Here is a 20,512-nt window from a genome sequence, read left to right on the forward strand (position 1 = left end):
TCCTTCCATAAGTTCAACCACCCCGGTGTCGACCCCGCAGGGGGTGACAACATATTTACAGGCATTCGCTCCGCCTCCACCTCATTATCCTCCACATACCTGTCGACACAGCCGTACCGACACACAGCACACACACAGGGAATGCTCTGATAGAGGACAGGACCCCACAAAGCCCTTTGGGGAGACAGAGGGAGAGTATGCCAGCACACACCAGGGCGCTATATATCACAGGGATAGCATCTATAAAAAAGTGTTTTCCCTTATAGCTGCATATATTTGTATACTGCGCCTAAATTGTGCCCCCCCTCTCTTTTTAACCCTTTCTGTAGTGTATTAACTGCAGGGGAGAGCCAGGGAGCTTCCCTCCAACGGAGCTGTGAGGGAAAATGGCGCCAGTGTGCTGAGGAGATAGGCTCCGCCCCCCTCTCAATCAGGTGAATTCCTTCAGGTAAGAAGCCCATAGATGTCTATAGGCAAAGCCAACTGTAGATGGTGTTACTTATCACCTCAAGCTCTGGCCAGTTTAGCTTTTTGGAGCTTTATGCATTTATGCATATCACAGCCCCATAGAATTCTATGGGGCTTGCTGTGCCGTGGGTCCGCAGCAGTTATCTCCGATATCTGCTGTGGACCTTTTCAATACACATAGGGATCCATATGTATTGCACATTTTTAGTAATGATACATCCTGCCAAATACCTGGATTATGCAAAACAACACTTAAATGAGCCATAAACAATATACATTTTTGGAGCATAAAATGTAACTATTTAGTTATGACCAGAAAATATACATTGAAGAAAACCAGATTATGGTGCTTGGAGGATGTGTGTCAGCCAGTGGCTCAAGAAATATTGCCTGGAATGGAGGAAGAATTGATTCAAACAAATATTACCATAAACAGCAGGTTTCTGATGAAAGCAACATAACTGCTGAAACGCGTCAAACAAATATCAGCACTTGATATGCTGTTGATGGCAATACCTTTGGAGGTAGAACTGTTTTTCTATTCAGTCATTGGTTTTATATTGTCTACACTGATAGCGGTTTAGACGTATCTCTTAATGGATGTGAATTCCACTGCTGCTATATTATTTGGGATCTGTACTTACAGTATGCTGGGCATACATTACACAAACATCTGGAACATCAGCCTAATATCAGCGGATTACCCAGAAAATTTTACTTCGTATATGCACACGACCAATTCAAAAATAATGATTCGTCAGACTCGCCCAGCAGGAATGTCCGATGCAATACTTTTTTAAGTTGCAAGTCTGCTGCATCATGCAGTGTATGCGCTGCCATGGCCAACCAACAGGCATTTCCCTTTCCTTCACAGCAGAAGAACAGGGAAATGCCAGATATCATGTGGCTATACACTGTGAGAGATCTAACAGTGTAAGTCTAACAGATATCTGATAGGTGTCAGGCTGTCAGATAAAATGTCTGTCGGTATGAGTGGGTGATATCAGGCAAATTTGCACTTGTGGGGGACCCCTGAGAGAGGGGAGCTTTGGACATGTGCCCCAGCCCTATCCCTTCGTCTGACACCTCCTCCCAAGGATATCACAGCAACGCAGGCAGATACTTTTATTTTGGGACTGTTGCAGGCTGCAAGCCTGAGTGCAGACGGAGCAGTGAGCCCTGGAGATAGCCAGGGCCCGTAGCAGCCGCTCCCCCTGCAGCAATGGCAGTTACACCCATGCCAGCGACACTAGATAATCACTTTTGCTGTAAACCAATTGGTATAATGTCGCTGATTGGCATAAGGATGCATTGTGCGAAGCATGGCGTGGGTTACTTGTATCATATCTCTGTCTCTTGCCGTTTTAGCCAGTTTTAGCTAAGAAGCCATACACAGAACTACATGAAATGCTGGCGTCAGTATTCTAGGCACCCTTGCATTGTACATTGTATTTGTCATATTACTCATGTAAATAGGATACATATTTTGTGATAAACACTCTGGCAGGACGCTTGGCTCGGCTAAGTCGCAAATTCCATGGTGAGCCAGACAGCCCCATTTGTGCGCCATGGACTTTGCAACTTAGATTTAAAGACAGGTGTATGTGGACAAATCTGCAGGCCACCAGATATAAGTACCCCTTAGTTATTTGCACATTCTTTGCCTCTCATTTTCCCATTCTAACAAGTTACCTCGATATTCTCCACACACCCCTCTCATCATTTTACACTGCAATGCAGGCTATAACCTTTACTTTGCCTATGGGTGCCATATAGATTTTGATCTTTCCAAAGCATTGGCTACCTGAAGCCAGTATTGAGATGATACCTGTAGATCTACAGTGTAGGTAGACAGTCAATAGGTCGACACCATATGGTTGACATTAATAAGGTCGAGAGGTACAAAAGGTCAACATATGAAAGGTCGACAGTGCTTAAGGTCAACAGGTTCAAACAGTCGACACACATATGGTTGACACGTGTTTTGGGGTTTTTTATGCTTAATTTACTATCCACATTGGGAATAGAAACCTGTGGCAAGCAAAGAGAACCACCTTGTTCAAAGCGTGGTGTGCGTCTACATTTGTACTGATGGTGGTCACAGAACATGAAATATACTATATTTGACCAAAAAACCCTAAACAACTTGTGTTGACCATTTCTGTGCTGACCATTTTCATGTCAACCTTTTGAATGTGTTGACCAATTGTACCTGTAGACCTTAACCACTGTCAGCCTTTCATGTGTCAACCTTTTGTACCTGTCGACCTAATTCATGCAGACCATAACATTGTCGACTTCTATACCACACCCCCTGAAGCCTTAAGGCCCCCATACACCTAACAACTGCTTGTCAAATACTCTGATTAGATAGAAAATGCCGATCCGCCGGAAGGAAATGCCGTTGGAGGATCAGAAAAATTCTCCATGCAAAAAAATTACCCATTTGCTAATCACGATCATACAGTATCCGTGATCAGCAAATCTGTGAAATTCAACAGGTTGGACTTCACAGATCTAACAACAACAGGCATCTGGGGATTGCTGGAATGCAATAATCTGTCGCTGGTGTATGGGGCCCTTTAATCCCTAATTGTTCCCCTGACTGTTTTAGTGCCATTTTAAAAAGTTAGATGTCCCATCATTCATTTCCTCATGTTTTCTTTTTCTGTACTCTACCCCTGTTAAATTTGGGTAAAAAAAAGAGATAAAACAGTAAAAAGAAAAATAAATTGAGCAGGATAGTAACAACCTGACGTTCATGGCACGCTGGAAGAGACCACTGGCTTAAGGCCCCCATACATTAGCAATTACAAAAAAGCAATTCACAGATTCTGTGATTCCACCCCCCTCCCCAATTTAAAGATTCCCCAATCCACCAATCTGCGCCCATACATTACAGGTAGTTTTCAGTGATTTGCAGATAATTTTCAGCAAATACAGATACGGCTGTAGATATATCTGCAGATCCATTGATCTGCAGATATATCGATCAGTGTGTACCCAGTAGGAGTCTACTAGAAATGGTCTGCAAATCTGCTGATTGTTACAATACACTAGCAATCTACAGCCATGAAATGAAACATGCTGGAAAACCTGATTTAACAATCACAATTTATGTTTGATTTGAATCTGTGATCCCCATAATGATGTGTACTCTTACATCCTTGCTGGAGTCACGCTAAACAGCCCTTCAAGTTGCGCCATGCCGTGGCGGGACTTGGTAGCACTGAGCGTCTTTTTCTTGCATTTTTTCAGCAAAAATGTGTTTTAGACACAATGTAATAGGACGCAAGAGCAGCTTCTGTTGATTAAAATGATATGCGGCATGTCTATATTTGTAATATATGTGTAATAGCAGCTCTATCTGCATCCGAATTGAAACGTTACAGTGTTTTCCAGGAAAAATCTGTAACATAGCATTTTCCATGCAAATACAATTGCAGTCACACAGAGAATATAGGCATGCTGCATATTAATCAGCAGAAACTGCTCGTGCGTACTATTGCATTACATTGCGTCTAAGACGCATTTTCACAAAAAAAACGCTTGTCTCAAATGGGTCACACAGCACTCACGCGTTAAGTGTAATGCGACTTGTAGCGCATGGAGCAAAGTTGTAAGAGGACACATCTGTCCGTTGCAGATTTATTTGCACAATCATCTGCAAAATGGCTAATTGCCCTAATTGATTGCTGATGTATGGGAGTTTCTAGGTTTATAAGTGACGCATTGGCATAGGGAAGATATAGCTATTTTATGCGGAAGGTGTGCTGGAATTATAGTCTAGATGAGATCAGTAATAGGCCCTACACACTGGCCGATTTGTTAGAAAGATATGAACGATCTCGTTCATAAATGAACGAGAACTCGTTCATATCTTTCAGTGTGGAGGCACCAGCGATGAACGATGCGCGGCCCCGCGCTCGTTCATCGCTGGTCCCCCGTCGGCTGTACATGCAGGCCAATATGGACGATCTTGTCCATATTTGCCTGCACTTCAATGCAGCCGGGTGACGGGGGGAGTGAAGAAACTTCACTCCCCCGTCACTGCCCCCCCGCCGCCGGGTCGCTCGTCGGCCGTATCCGTTGTCGGGCAGCTCGGCGGCGGGTCGGCCAGTGTGTAGGGCCCAAAAGGTGCTGCACTCACATAATACAAAGAAATATTGGAAACTGCATAAACAATACAAAACAATGTTTCACTGGACAGCTGTTGAGCACTAAACATAAAGACAAGAAAAAAGTTTCCAATGACAAATTGACAAAGCTACAGTAGAATGGCTATCAGAGTTTACTAAACATTTCATAATACAGTAGCAGCTGCTTTACGAGGAGTAGAGGCAGAAGTGTATGCACAGATTTTTATACTGCAATTACTATTTTCCAGCTGTTTAAAAAAGAAAAAAAAACAATACAATTTGATTCGCAATTACCTGGTTTTGTTTTCAAAGACATTGCAATCTCACTGTGCAGTCTGAATCTCTCGCCTTTAATTAGCTTTAAGATTTGTCTGTGAGAATCTTTGTAACTCCCTGTCCTCAGTGCCTCTCTCTATGCATGAATCTATCACCTCATTCCTGCATGTCCCTCTGCTTTCCCCGTAATCTTTGCTCTCTGACCACAGCCAGTGCTTTAAATGTTCTTTTTTTCTCCCTCCTATCCTGTTTGCTGACCTTAATATCTGTTATAATGTTTCTCCCTCCCAGTCTGCTGATTCTGCCTATGCAATAATTAATGATTGATATCCCTTTCTGGACAGAGACAAACATAGGACTGGATTCAGAGTTAGGTGTAAATCAAATAAAGGAGCAGAATAAAGGAGCAATTTGCACTAATGGGCAAAACCACTGCAGGTGGGGCAGATGTAACAGGTGCAGAGAGAGTTAGATTTGGATGGGTTATATTGTTTCTGTGCAGGGTAAATACTGTCTGCTTTATTTTTACACTACAATTTAAATTTCAGTTTGAACACAACTCACCCAAATCTAAATCTCTTTGCGTATCTTATATCTGCCCCCCCACCTGCAGTGCAACATGGTTTTGCCCATTACTGTGCTTTTTGGTTTGCTAATAACTCTGTATAAGCCCCATTGTCAGGCGTAGCATGTGTAGACAGGGCACCATTTCAAAGTACAATGATCCAGCCAACTATGTTGGATGTACACCATCTAGCCTAGTGGGATTAGATGAAAGTGAGAGAGGCACGTACTGCTGCAAATCATTTCCTCAATTTGGAGTGTCTCTCACTTATGACCAGTGGCTCAAGTCAAAGATCAGCAGGGGGCCCCAACTCTTCTCTCACACAGCTATGTGAGAAATTATGTTCAAAAGAGCATCACACTACAACATATGCACATGATATTACACAGGCATACTGTACCATGCAAGTCCCAGGAGCCTCTGCAGCTGCTCACGTAGTCAGGAGGATGTCACATGAGTCGTGTCTGGTGGTAAAGGCAAGTGACAGCTGGAACTACCATTGGTGCAGCAGCTGCATTGCACCGGGGCCTCTGAGGCCTAAGGAGCCCACTGCTGCCCAGACCAGGAATGAGTCATCCCCTGCCCCCCACAGACCATGCCTAAGAGGAGCTGATTGGTGGTCTTAGTAGGGCTTGGAGATTACATCATCTCCACACATTCACTGTTAGATAGAACACCCGGGTCACTAGAACACCGGGGTCCATCCACCAGTGTAAAAAGAGTAAGTAATTTAAAATCCGGCTTCGACTCAGTGTTCAGTGTCCCGAGTTGATGCCGGGTTTTAAGTGTGAATGTGGTATTAAAGAATAAATATTAGAGCTATTAATCGTCACTTTTGGAAACTGAAGGCAAACCCGCCCAAAAAATAAACCTGCCACTGGCAGAACAGTTGGTGTAAAGCTCTGCACAGATCACTATGTTTAAAAATTGTTTAAAGGTGTAAAATAAAATAAAAACATTTGGGACCCCCTTCCCAAAATTAATAACAAGCTCCGGACCTGGACTTCCGGTTCCGCCCCCTTCATGGACGGCCACTGATCCACAGAGCTCCACCACACCGCCCGCCCGTCGGCTCGAGTTCACGGCCTCACAGCCTCCTCTGTGCGCCCATGGGGACCCGCTGCATGGACAAGTGCCTGACGGTCATGCCCGGCAACAGAGCGCACGTCAGGAAGGCCAAGGAGCTGCACCGCTCCCAGTCCAAGATGGCGCTGGACGCCGTCTCCCGCACCCGCATGCTGGCTGATGCCCCTCTCTCTGAGGAGGAAGATTCTTGTGGGGCTGATTTAGATAATCCCTCAGATGAAGATTCTCTGCATGGCTCTCTTTCAGCCCAGGACCAGACACAGCTCCCTGCAGGGACGCTGTCTCCACAGACAGACATGGTTAGTGCTATAAAGGCTGCTATTGGCCCCATGTTTAAAGAACAAACAGCCACTATTAATAAACAGCTTGCACAGCTTACACAGAAGGTATTAGGAGTTGAGCAACGGCTAGGGGAGACATTTGCAGATGTAGCCAACCCTAAGAAATCAACTTCCCAAAACACAAAAGAAATCCTACACCTTCACAACAAACTACAAGATTTGGAAAACAGGTCTAGGAGAGGGAACCTACGGATCATTGGCTTGCCAGAGTCGGTGAAAGGTCAGGCCCTCTTTGATTTCATAAAGACTTCCCTACCTGAGCTACTCCAGGTGCAAGACAGCTGTAATGATCTTGTAATAGAAAGGGCTCACAGATTAGGCCCGGTGCGACCACAGGAGGGTGCTAGACCTCGGGCAGTGATTTTCAAGCCTCTTAACTTTCTGCACAAAGAGCTCTTTTGGTCAGCATTCCGCAAGCTTAAACAAATATCTTGGGATGGCCACAAGATCCTGTTGTTCCAAGATTATTCAGCAGAATTGTCAAAGGCCAGGAGAGATTTTGCTCCATTATGCTCGAGACTCATACAGGAAAATAGGAAATTTGCTCTGTTATATCCGGCGCGGCTGCGCCTATATGATGGATCTTCATTTAAGGACTTCCTGACCCCTGCGGATGCTGAAGGGTTCCTCAGGGAATTTGCCGCAGACGCTGGATCCAAGATGTCTAAATGTGAATGATTACTCGAGACACTTATGGTTTTTCACGCTCCCTGGTTTATACCTAGTTTTGCAAACTCTGTTGGTGCTATCTACATACTCCCCGTATGGGTGAGGATGAGCCCTCTCTTGACTTTCATCAGGTCTCTAACACCGTTATCATAATCTGAAGGTATTATATATGGATGCAAGTCAAAGCACGGTGATTTGGGAGTCCTAATCTGCACTTTCGACACACCGTCCCGGTCCCAGTCAACTGCTATTACTTCATTTTTACATGTATTATTACGGTTGGTCTACTTGTATGCGTTTTGCTTTGGAAAAATGGCCGAGACGGGGTGTTATACTTTGCTGTGGCGAAATTGTATGCTGGCTGATACTAATATTTCTATATTTTCTTACTGATATTGAAATGCTTATTCCATTTCTCATTGATAGAGTTTTCTTTCTAAAAACCCCTGGGCACACTGTTTTTTGTTACCCTCCACTGATGGGCGGGTGGGCGTTGGGGCTAGTTGGCTTATTGTTATATATGCTAGGCAATATGTTGTTGCCTAATTTTGAAGGAAGTATCTCCCTACCTATGTTATGTTCCTTCTTATTTACTCTTGCTGTTTATATGTCTCCTCCCTTGTCTGTCACCTTTCTAAGCACTGCTTTCCTTCTACACTGTTTTTCATTTATGTTTGCTCAAGACACATCGTATTACCAAGACTGGTTTGGTAGGTCTCACGGATCCTACATACTCACTATAGATATTTCTAGCAAGCTCCTGTATATTTCCTATTCCCTGTTAAACCTTTAGTTTGTCGATATGCATAGGCAGTTGGAACGCGGGGAGGGGTCAACTCCCCTAAGAAACGTAAATGTGTGTTGATGTATCGCCGTAAACTGCATTTGGATATAGTTTGCCTGCAGGAAACACATCTAGTGCAGAGTGAAGTGATCAAGCTCAATATATTGGGGTGGAAGGTCATCGCTTCCGCTTCTTATAATTCAAAATCTAGAGGTGTAGCGATTATTGCTAGATCCCAACTACAGGTCGAAATATCAGCGGTAACAATTGACCCCTTGTGTGACGTTAGTGTATTAGAATGCTTAATATTTGTAGACACTCCCTTACTAACATGTGTAAGCCTGAATCTTCAGTGATGGTCCCTGGGACCAGGGGGATGCTGGGAAGTGGGTGGTCCAGTGTGCAGGGTGCCTGTAGTTGGTGATGGAATAAAGCAGCACAGCAGTGAACTCACATATCTCTGTGTCCTGATGACTGGATTTACAAACGTATGAACAAAACATGGTGTCAGAAGTAGTTTAACTTGGACTGCTAGTGCTCTCAGAGTGTGAAAGAATCTTGTAGAAGTCTGTGGCTGTGATACTCTGTGTCTGCAAAGCCTGCCGTGTGCTGCTATCTTCAAACAGTGAGTAACCATGGATAAACTAGCTCCTCCAACCGGCATGCTGATGTCTGGTAACTTGTCTGAAAACTGGAAAAGATTTAAGCAAAGGTTTAATATATATCTTACTGCATGTGGAGCTGATTCAGAGGCTGACAAAACAAAGGCATCCATTTACCTCCATGTGATAGGAGAGGATGTGCTGGACATTTATAATAGTTTTCAGTTTGATGAGGGGCAGAATATGGTGCTATCTTCTATAATGCAAAAGTTTGAAGATCACTTTGTACCAAGGAAAAATGTGACATATGAAAGATATAAGTTTTTCACATGTGATCAGAAGTCTGTAGATGGATTTGATCAGTATGTTACAGAGCTGCAATCACTCAGTAAAACCTGTGAGTTTGGTGATTTAAAGGATTCACTGATTAGAGATTGTATTGTTTGTGGAATACCTGATAATGGACTCAGAGCAAGACCTAACACTAGACAAGGCAGTGACTATGTGTAGATCTGCAGAAATAACTAGATTTCAAGCCAAAAAGTTACACAAGGAAGCTGATATGCATGTAGTGCAGAAAACAGAGCCATGCAAACCTCCATTCTCAAGAATGAAGCAGTCTAAGCCACAGTCTAATAAGGAAATGTGTAGTAGATGTGGAAATGCTCACAATCCTAAAATTTGCCCTGCTTATGGTAAAACCTGCATGAAATGTGGTAGACTTAATAACTTTGCCAAATGCTGTAAAATTAAAAGTAAAACAACCAAAGTGCATGCTGTTAAACAAACAGATGAATTCTTTGTGGATTGCATTGAACTTTGCAGTGCAGATAAGAAAGAATGGATTGTCCCTTTAACTGTGAATGAGATTGTCATTCCCTTTAAGCTTGATACTGGTGCGCAGGTGAATTTAATATCATTTCAAGACTATAAGACTTTTAGAGTAAAACCTAAAATTCACCCAGCCAAAGTGAAAGTTACAGGGTACACTGGGGAGGAAATTCCTGTGAAAGGTACATGCTTAGTGACACTGAAATATAAGGGACAACAGTTTAAAACATCTCTACTGATTGTGGATAAAAATGTGCAACCGATTCTAGGATTAAGTTCCTGTGAGAAACTAAGCTTGCTAAAGAAAGTTTTTATGGTGACTTCACAAGTAGAAGATGACTGCAAATCGATAATTACAGAATACAGAGACTTGTTTGAAGGTCTAGGTTGTTTGCCTGGAGAGCATAAAATAAATATAGACACGCAAGTTTCTTCAGTGATACACCCCTGTAGAAAAGTGCCGTTTGCGCTGAGAGAAAAACTGAAACAAGAGTTAAATTGCATGGAAGCCTTGGGTGTGATACAGAAAGTTGATGAGCCTACTGAGTGGGTAAGCTCCTTAGTAATTGTTGAAAAGAAAAATGGACAACTCCGAATATGTCTAGACCCCAGAGATTTAAACAAAGCTATTAAACGAGAACATTTCAAACTACCAACCAGAGATGAAATCATGTCACAATTTGCGGGAGCAAAATGGTTCAGTAAATTGGACGCATCTTCAGGATTCTGGCAAATGAAGCTAGATGAGGCCAGCTCAAAGCTTTCTACATTTAATACACCAGAAGGTCGATACAGATTTCTTCGACTACCATATGGAATATTGTCTGCTCCAGAAGTATATCACAAAAAGATACACATGATTTTTGAACATATTCCAGGTGTTGAAACAATGATGGATGACATTATTGTCTGGGGATCTACAAAGGAAAAACATGATTCTAGATTGAGACAAGTAATGGAACTTGTCAAGAAAGTGAATCTAAAGCTAAACAAGGACAAATGTGAATTTGGCGTGAATACACTTACCTTTATGGGCGACGTGGTCTCGAATCAAGGTGTAAAACCATTCCCAAGGAAAATATCAGCCATAGTGAACATGGAACGTCCTAACAACAAAGACGACGTCAGAAGATTCCTAGGAATGATTACTTACTTAGGAATGTTTATTTCTCAACTCTCTGAATGAACATCCTCTCTTAGATGGTTGTTGGACAAAGATAACGAGTGGATGTGGTCACATGAACAAGAAGAAAGTTGGCAAAACTTGAAACAGATCATTACAGAGCAACCAGTGCTAAAATTCTTTGATCCTGCAAAAAGATTAAGAATTTCAGCAGATGCTTCACAATTTGGCCAAGGCTCATTGCTGTTACAAGAACATGAGGATACATGGCAACCAGCAATCTATGCATCAAGAGCACTGACAAGTGCTGAAACAAGGTATGCTCAGATAGAAAAAGAACTTCTAGCGATCACATATGCAAGTGAGCGATTTCATCAGTTTGTGTATGGTCAAACATTTACAGTGGAAACTGACCACAAGCCATTGATAGCTATCATGACTAAATCATTACATGACTGTCCCATGAGAATTCAACGAATGCTTATCAGACTACAGAAATATGATGAACAAGCTGTACTGTCCCGGCAAATACATGTACATTGCTGATACACTTTCTCGTGCTGTGGACAAAAGTGAAGGTTCCAAAAGTCTGATGGATGAAGAGATAGAAGCAGAGGCGGAACTACCGGCAGTGCAAGCAGTGCGTTGCACTGGGGCCCGCCTCTGTTCAGGGGCCCAAGCATGTAATGAGTCAAACTGACTCATTACATGCCGCTGTGCGCTGCGGGCAACCGCTGCCCGCAGCGCACAGCCGCCCGGAGAGAGAGGAGAGGAGCGGCGCGCACTGCAGCGGTACGGGGTAAAGTGGAGGACGGAGGTGAAGGAGGGAGCCGCAGCAGCGCTTTGTTACTGGTGGAGGCGCTGCTGCTCCTCTGCTTCACTATAGGCTGTCTCTGAGAACAGCCTATAGTGAAGCAGAGGGGCAGCAGCAGCAGCGCCTCCACCAATAACACAGCGCTGCTGCGGCTCCCTCCTCCACCTCCCTCCTCCTTCTTCTCTACTGCCCGGGAAGCTGCACAAGGAGCCTGAGCCAACAGAGAGGGTAAGTATAATTTTTCTTTCTTTCTTTCTTTCTTCTCTCTTTCTTTCTTTCTTTCTTTCTTTCTTTCTTTCTTTCTTTCTTTCTTTCTTTCTTTCTTTCTTTCTTTCTTTCTTTCTTTCTTTCTTTCTTTCTTTCTGTCTCTTTCTTTTTTTATTTGTTGGGACTGCCTGCCGCAATGTGTAAAAAGGGGGAATCAGCCTGCCGCAATGTGTAAAAAGGGGGGACTGCCTGCCGCTATGTATAAAAATGGGGAATCTGCCTGCTGCTATGTATAAAAATGGGGAATCTGCCTGCCGCAATGTGTAAAAAGGGGGAATCTGCCTGCCGCAATGTAAAAATGGGGAATCTGCCTGCCGCAATGTGTAAAAAGGGGGAATCAGCCTGCCGCAATGTGTAAAAATGGGGAATCTGCCTGCCGCTATGTATAAAAATGGGGAATCTGCCTGCCGCTATGTGTAAAAAGGGGGAATCTGCCTGCCGCAATGTAAAAATGGGGAATCTGCCTGCCGCAATGTGTAAAAAGGGGGAATCAGCCTGCCGCAATGTGTAAAAATGGGGAATCTGCCTGCCGCTATGTATAAAAATGGGGAATCTGCCTGCCGCAATGTGTAAAAAGGGGGAATCTGCCTGCCGCAATGTAAAAATGGGGAATCTGCCTGCCGCAATGTGTAAAAAGGGGGAATCAGCCTGCCGCAATGTGTAAAAATGGGGAATCTGCCTGCCGCTATGTATAAAAATGGGGAATCTGCCTGCCGCTATGTGTAAAAAGGTAGAATCTGCCTGCCGTAATGTGTAAAAAGGGCACGCTGTCTGCCGTTATGTGTAAAAAGTGTATGCTGTCTGCCGTAATGTGTAAAATGGGGATGCTGTCTGCCGTTATGTGTAAAAAGTGTATGCTGTCTGCCGTTATGTGTAAAATGGGGACGCTGTCTGCCGTAATGTGTAAAAAGTGCACGCTGTCTGCCGCTATGTGTAACGAGGGCACGCTGTCTGCCGCTATGTGTAACGAGGGCACGCTGTCTGCCATTATGTGTAAAAAGGGAATCAGCCTGCCGCTATGTATAAAAATGGGGAATCTGCCTGCCGCTATGTGTAAAAAGGTAGAATCTGCCTGCCGTAATGTGTAAAATGGGGATGCTGTCTGCCGTAATGTGTAAAAAGTGCACGCTGTCTGCCGCTATGTGTAACGAGGGCACGCTGTCTGCCGTTATGTGTAAAAAGTGCATGCTGTCTGCCGTTATGTGTAAAAAGGGGAATCTGTTCACTGTAAGGTGTAAAAGGGTCTCTACCTGGTGTAGTGGTGCTACTGTGCGGCGTAATTTGAAGAATGGAGACTACTGTGCACCGTTTTATGAATTGGTATTATTTTGTGGACACACCCCTTCCCCACGAAGCCACGCCACTATGTATTTTTGCGCGCGCCTACGGCGCGCACTGCCCATGGGGTGGACTTGGATGGGATGGGGGGGGGGGGGGGCCCAAAGCATTTTGTCGCACCTGGGCCCACCGCTTGCTTGTTCCGCCACTGGATAGAAGCCTATGTTAATTTGATTGTAGCTTCTCTACCAGTGTCTCTAGCAAGACAAGACAGATTAGGAAAGAAACTGAGACAGATGACACAATGAAAGTGTTGAAAGATATCATTCTGAAAGGTTGGCCAGCAGAAAAACATGTGTGCCCGCTGTCTATCCATGATTATTGGATGTACCGCAGTGACCTTACAGTTGTCGATGGTATTATTTACAAAGGCAATAGGTTTGTCATACCTGCACGACTAAGAAAAACTATGCTGTGCAAGATACATGAAGGCCACTTAGGAGAAGAAAAATGTAAGCGGAGAGCGCGTGAAGTTATGTATTGGCCAAAAATGAACCAAGACATAGCACAGACTTCAGCTACATGTGAATTATGTCTTACGTATAGACCAAAACAACAAGTCGAGCCACTGAGTCCTCACGCAGTGCCAGAGAGACCGTACCAGAAAGTTGGCGCAGATTTGTTTGATTGTAATGGGAAAACATACATTATCGTGACTGATTATTACTCTAACTACCCTTAGGTGAAGACACTACATACAACTACTAGTATAGCCGTAATCAATTGCATGAAGTCAATCTTTGCAAGGCATGGTGTTCCTATGGAAGTGTTCACTGACAATGGTCCTCAGTGTTCCAGTGCTGAATTTAGACAATTTGCTGATGAGTGGGAATTTGTCCATACTACATCAAGTCCCCACTATCCACGCTCAAATGGGTTGGTGGAAAGTTCAGTAAAAACTGTAAAGAGTTTCATGAAAAAAGCTCAAGAAGGTAAAGAAGATTTCTACAAAAGTCTTTTAATCTACCGCAGTACACCTTTACAGAATGGACTCTCTCCTGCACAAATTCTGATGGGAAGAAGGATTAGCGCAAATCTCCCGATACATGATGAACTGCTTAATACACATAACTCAGCGTTGGTCAGACTGAGTAAGGAACGTCAATAGGCGAAACAGAAACTGTTCCATGACAGGCGAGCAAAAAGCTTATCTGATCTAAAATCGGGTGACCAAGTCCGTCTCAGAGATCACGAGAAAGGTATTTGGGTGCAGAAAGGTATTGTGCAAGCACAAGTAGCACCAAGATCTTATACTATACGTACAGAGCATGGAACGGAAGTAAGAAGAAATCGGGTGGATTTAAGATCTCAACCTAACCATAATGAAGACAACATGACTGAAGAATACCCTTCATCTGACATGTATGATGATCCTGATAATGGTAAACAAACCACGATTCTAGAAATGTACAATATGGTCGATGAAACGCAGACTGTGTATGAAAGACCCAAAAGGGAAATACGCAGACCTGAGAGACTCATTGAAACGTGTTAGATGATGTTCTTAATATGACGTTGTTAATTGTTGCATTTAAGTGTACAGGGCTTATCTTTAAAGAAAAGAGGATGTAATGTTAGTGTATTAGAATGCTTAATATTTGTAGACACTCCCTTACTAACATGTGTAAGCCTGAATCTTCAGTGATGGTCCCTGGGACCAGGGGGATGCTGGGAAGTGGGTGGTCCAGTGTGCAGGGTGCCTGTAGTTGGTGATGGAATAAAGCAGCACAGCAGTGGGCCGTTTTGTTTTATGCTATATGCTTTATGAAAAACAGAAATTTGTCTGTATGTCTATCTATGCACCTAATATATATTCCAAGGCCTTCCTAATGAAAGTTGCCACCTTAGTGTTGCCTCATACACATCTCCCTATCTTTATATGTGGTGATTTGAATTTAGTGTCCCTTAACCACCTGGATAGACAGTTTATTTCTTCACCACCACCCAAATTGCCCGCTTTGGGCGTACCAGAACTTGCAAAGCGACTTAATTTGCTTGATTCATGGCGCACGCTCCACCCGATAGATAAAGAATTCTCCTGTTTGTCGGCAGCGAGGGGCACTTTATCTCGCACAGACTACATTTTATTGTCTTCATCGCTTCTACCAAAATTGGTCGCTGCAGAAATGGAACCGATTGTTATATCTGACCACGCAGTAGTATGGGCAAAACTTAGTTTGGCTCCAGATAGGGGGAGCTACATTAGGTGGCGCTGCCCCTCCTCTCTAGCACATTCTAGTTCCTTGCGGTCTGCTGTTTTACGGGCTTGGGAAGACTTTGAAAAAGATAACTTAGATGCTAAAACTCATAACCCGGTGCTTTTCTGGCAAGCATTTAAAGCGACTGTTAGAGGTGTCATTATCTCACATACTACAGCACACAGGAAGATAGATATTTTGGCCTACTCTGTAGCGCAGACTTGCCTTACCACCACATTCCATTTGTACAAGACATTCCCAACACTGGTTAATCGGGACACTTACCTACAGGCAAAGTAGCAATTCGAGGGCATCTTTTTTAAAATGGAGGCTTCTTATACTTTCGTTAGAAACTATAGGATGCACAGATTCGCTAATAAATCGAATAGACTACTTTCTAATCTGCTCAAGGGACAACGCTCTCCCTCTGTTATATTTCCCTTAAAGAGGACCGACGGCTCTTTGACCAAATCAGATTCTCAAATAGCTGAAGTGTTACAGGAATACTATAATAATCTTTATTCAGCCCCAAGAGGCCCGATACCCAGAAACACTGATTTCTGGGATAACTTACCTATACCAGCTCTTCCAATGGAAATAGGTGACTCATTGACTCAGAAGGTAACTGTGGAGGAAGTAACTACTGCCATTGCTCAACTTAAGATAGGCAACGCCCCGGGCCCAGACGGCTTTACTTCAGATTTCTATAGATTATTGGCCTCAAAATTTTTACCTCTTTTAGTTCTTGTTTTTAACACCATACTAGACTCTGGCCAACTCCCCCTTTATTACAACACTGCCAATATACGGGTGCTCCTCAAACCAGGTAGAGACTCCTCAGATCCAGGATCGTACAGGACGATATCACTTCTCAACATTGAATACAAACTTTTGACTAAGATTCTGGCCAACCGACTGAAGCTGGTCTTACCCTCCCTCATTCACTGAGACCAGACAGGTTTTGTTCAGGGCTGGAATTCTGTGGTGAATATTCACCGTCTTCTTGTGGCGGTGTGCAGATCCCAGTGCACTAAGTCAAACACTCCCACGCCTATCCTCTCCCTTGACGCAGAAAAGGCGTTCGACATGGTGCACTGGGATCATCTTTTTGATGTTCTGTCTCGTTTTGCTTTCCCGCAGAAATTTATACTTTTTCTAAAAACTCTTTATACTCACCCATCTTCCCAAATAATTTGTAATGGCCTCCTGTCAGACCCCTTCCCTATTTTGAGAGGAACGAGGCAGGGATGCCCTCTATCCCCGCTGTTGTTTATACTGGCACTTGAACCATTGGCGATTGATATTCGACAATCGCCATTATTTCAGGGCATTAAGATTGGCCACAGGGATTTAAAGATATCATTATTTGCCGACGATATGCTCCTATTTTTATCCAACCCGGAGCATTCCATCCCTGAGGCCCTGGATATCATCTCCAAATTCTGAGCCTTTTCCAGATACAAAATTAACATTAACTTGCTTCAAATACACCCAATAGGTTATAGCAATAACTTTGTTCATAATCCCATTATAATTTTGGATCACATACAGAATTGGGGAAAAACAAAACACAAAAAGAAAAAAAAAACACTGCTTTCTCTCCCTCTCTCATCATCATATGCAGCTCAAACTTATAGTAATCTGTCATTGATGACCAAATGTTTACGTATTGCTCCAGCTTCATTCTTTCACTCCGCCCACCACGTTCTGCAGTTCCTATCACACCATCACAGGCTTCTATTCTCCAATCCCTTGGCATTTTAAAAAGAAAACACAGGCACATTCGCGGGAAGCGAGCAGGCCGGAAATGTATTTCCCCCGGTAACCATCGAAGTCCTTTGCCCACCTGCTCACCCCCATACTCAAAGAACAATCAAATAGAAGTGATACCCAAAAGACGGCCCTGTGTTTGGAAGGACAGAACTGTCAACTCTCACTTTGTGACCCCCATACCCAGAGCTCCTGCACTTAACATAAAGAAAACTGAAGGCCCTCTGGTATGCCCAATCAGGTCAGTCCTTTGTAATGCCAGATCTATAAGAAACAAGACTGCAACAATTGCTGACCTTATTGAATCTGCAGATCTAGCCTGTATTACAGAGACCTGGCTAGATGAAAATGCAGCACCTATATTGGAGGCTGCAGTACCAACAAACTACTCTGTCATCCACAACCCAAGACTGGACCGCAGGGGTGGCGGGGTGGCTATCTGCTTCAAAAAAGAACTTAAACTTAGGGTCCACCCTATTGAAACTACTCGCTCATTCGAGTGCATTGCTGCCCGGAGTTCGACAGGATTAGGTTTCAGAGTACTTCATTCTTCACACAGGTCATACCCTCTGCCACACATAAAAGTGGTCACACTCTCGACCTTGTCTTTCAGATTGGATTAGAAGTCACTGACCTAAAAATAAACCCAGTCATCTGGTCAGACCACTACTCCCTCTGGTTCTCAGTTGCAACCCCTCAAATAAGATCTCTGCCCGTGGAGTTGACCAGTTATCGTCCAAGGAGGGGTATGACTCCCCAGGCTCTTGCAGCAAATCTGGATCTCTCTGCTATACTGGGTGCCTGTGAAGATCCCTGTTCCCTAGTCCGTTATTATAATAGGGATGTTATGGCTGCAATTGATATTATCGCCCCTGTGCGTTTAAGACCTCGTAAACAACAACGTCAAGCTCCATGGTTCGACAACAGTGTTAGTGAGCTCAAGAAAAGGGGGCGTAGACTGGAAAGACGATGGAGGAAGACTAACCTAGTGGATGACAAAATAAAACTAATAAAGCATAACGAAGAATATCAATCGACAATCACTCGTAAGAAATCACAGTTCCTGTCAAATGAGATCACAGCAGCAAACAATAGGCCAGCTCAACTTTTCCGCACAGTGGAGATGCTTTGCAAGCCAGCATGCCTGCAGACTGATGAGACCCTCTCCCAGGCAAGATGCAATGAGTTTGCAAACTTCTTTGCAGATAAAATATCCACCATCCAGGCTGGAATCTCCACAGTGCCATCAAAGGAGTGCCAAACTACAAAGCCTGCCAATATAAGCTACCTGCCTTCATGGACCAGCTTTGACCCAGTGGATGTAAAGGACACTGCTGAAATTTCTCGGATTTTGCGTCCCACCACCTGTGATCTGGACCCGGCCTCAACCAAGCTTCTAATAAGCTGTATGGATATAATTGGTCCTGTCTTTGCAAAAATTGTTCAATGCTCTTTGCAGACAGGCATCTTTCCTGGACCCCTAAAGGAAGCAATTGTTAGACCGCTTCTTAAAAAACCTAATTTAAATCCCGACTGCATGACCAACTACAGACCGGTATCAAACCTTCCTTTCCTAGGAAAGGTTATTGAGAAAGTCGTTGCAAATCAACTGGAAACCCGCCTGACAACCCATGATATTTATGATCCATTTCAATCAGGATTCAGGAGAAGACATAGCACTGAAACAGCCCTGGTGTGTGTGTTAAATGATCTTCTGATGGCAAAAGACAGAGGTGACTGTTCAATATTAATCCTTCTGGATCTCTCGGCAGCATTTGATACCGTGGACCATGGGATTCTGATGGAGCGACTGATACGTTTCTGTGGTCTGGATGGCACAGTCCTAAACTGGTTCAAATCATTTCTCACAGGCAGGTCACAGAGAGTATCATCTGGATTATACTCATCACCACCAGTGCCATTGCCATGTGGTGTCCCACAAGGTTCTATACTATCCCCCATGCTTTTTGCAGTATACATGCTCCCATTGGGTGAAATAATCAGGCGCCATGGCCTGGTCTACCACTGCTATGCAGATGATAAACAACTGTACTTGTCCTTTGCTCCGGGCACTGATAACCCAATAGCAACCCTAAATGGCTGTCTAGCTAAACTACAGGAGTGGATGAGCGCCAGTTGGCTGCGACTGAACCCGGATAAAACAGAGGTCCTTATGATACGACCGCAACATCAAAGCACAAGACTGCAGCATAGCCAACCAACTGGACTTACACTCGGGGATTCAGAATTACAGACCAGTGATCGTGTGCGGAATCTTGGCATTGTCCTGGATGGTGGCTTACATACCATCTTTGATTCATGCTGATGCTTTATTCAAAAATTATGAAAACACTCTCCGTATAGTTCGCGCTTCGACATTACAGGAGGTATATATTAAAACAGTTCATAGGGCATATATGTCACAAAGTCAGAGAAGACATTTTGTAGGGGGAGAATCAGGTCGATGTCCGAAATGTACCGCTACATCAGCTTCCTTATTTCATAACCTTTGGTCCTGTGGTCATATAAAAAAATATTGACGTAAGATTATAAATTATCTGAATAGCACATTCCTTCTACAGTTTTCTATTGACCCTATTTCATTGGTCTTTGCCAATTTCGATAACTGGAATTTATCTCCCTCTGAACAAATGTTAATTCCCTTTTTGAGTATCTTTGTGACAGCTACAAAGAAGGTGATATTGAATTCTTGGATTGTTAAACACTGCCCGTCCCTAAAAGAGCTGGATGATCTTCTAATGAGATAGATGTATTATGACAGATATGAATTGGTTTCGGAAAATAGGACAGACACGACTGCTTTCCTTAAAAAATGGGGAGCATACAGTATATTGCATCAAAACCTGAGGATTTGCAAACTCAGATTTTCTAGGGTAATAGACACACCTAGATATTCCCGTGAATAACTTATGATCTATATACTTCTAACCCTGTGATTACTGGCTAAGTAATCTATTTCCAGAGTTCCTTTGAGCTCCTTTATATGTCTGTCCTCATTTAAACCCAAACTGAATAATTTCTGCTGTATGCTTATGTAAATCATGCCTGAAGATTCTTGGATTTCCCTGTAGCCATTGTATGCGTTGAATTTGTTTTTATCATATAGTTAACTCCTAGTTGTAAACCTCAGTAAAAAGTGGTATACAATTGTATGCTTGCTATCTCCACACTGGGACCTTCCTCTATTGAACTGAACGTAATGTGTATACGAGTTCTAATG

At 43.5% G+C, this 20,512-nt stretch overlaps 1 protein-coding gene across 3 annotated transcripts in view; it reads right to left on the reverse strand.

The window, feature by feature from the left end:
- The window catches only part of LOC134909190 (allantoinase, mitochondrial-like), a 106,685-nt gene that overhangs the window by 67,076 nt on the left and 19,097 nt on the right, over positions 1 to 20,512 (reverse strand). Inside the window, exon 1 of one of the 3 annotated variants that reach the window (XM_063915780.1) lies at positions 4,902 to 5,127. The exons of the other annotated variants lie outside the window; for them this stretch is intronic. Coding sequence (XP_063771850.1) covers positions 4,902 to 4,923 — 22 coding nt within the window. The 5' untranslated portion in view covers positions 4,924 to 5,127. Of the gene's footprint in view, positions 1 to 4,901; positions 5,128 to 20,512 lie in introns of those variants that run through there. 3 annotated transcript variants of the gene reach the window in all.

The sequence above is a fragment of the Pseudophryne corroboree genome, chromosome 4, assembly GCF_028390025.1.
Source record: "Pseudophryne corroboree isolate aPseCor3 chromosome 4, aPseCor3.hap2, whole genome shotgun sequence".
Classification (NCBI taxonomy): domain Eukaryota; kingdom Metazoa; phylum Chordata; class Amphibia; order Anura; family Myobatrachidae; genus Pseudophryne; species Pseudophryne corroboree.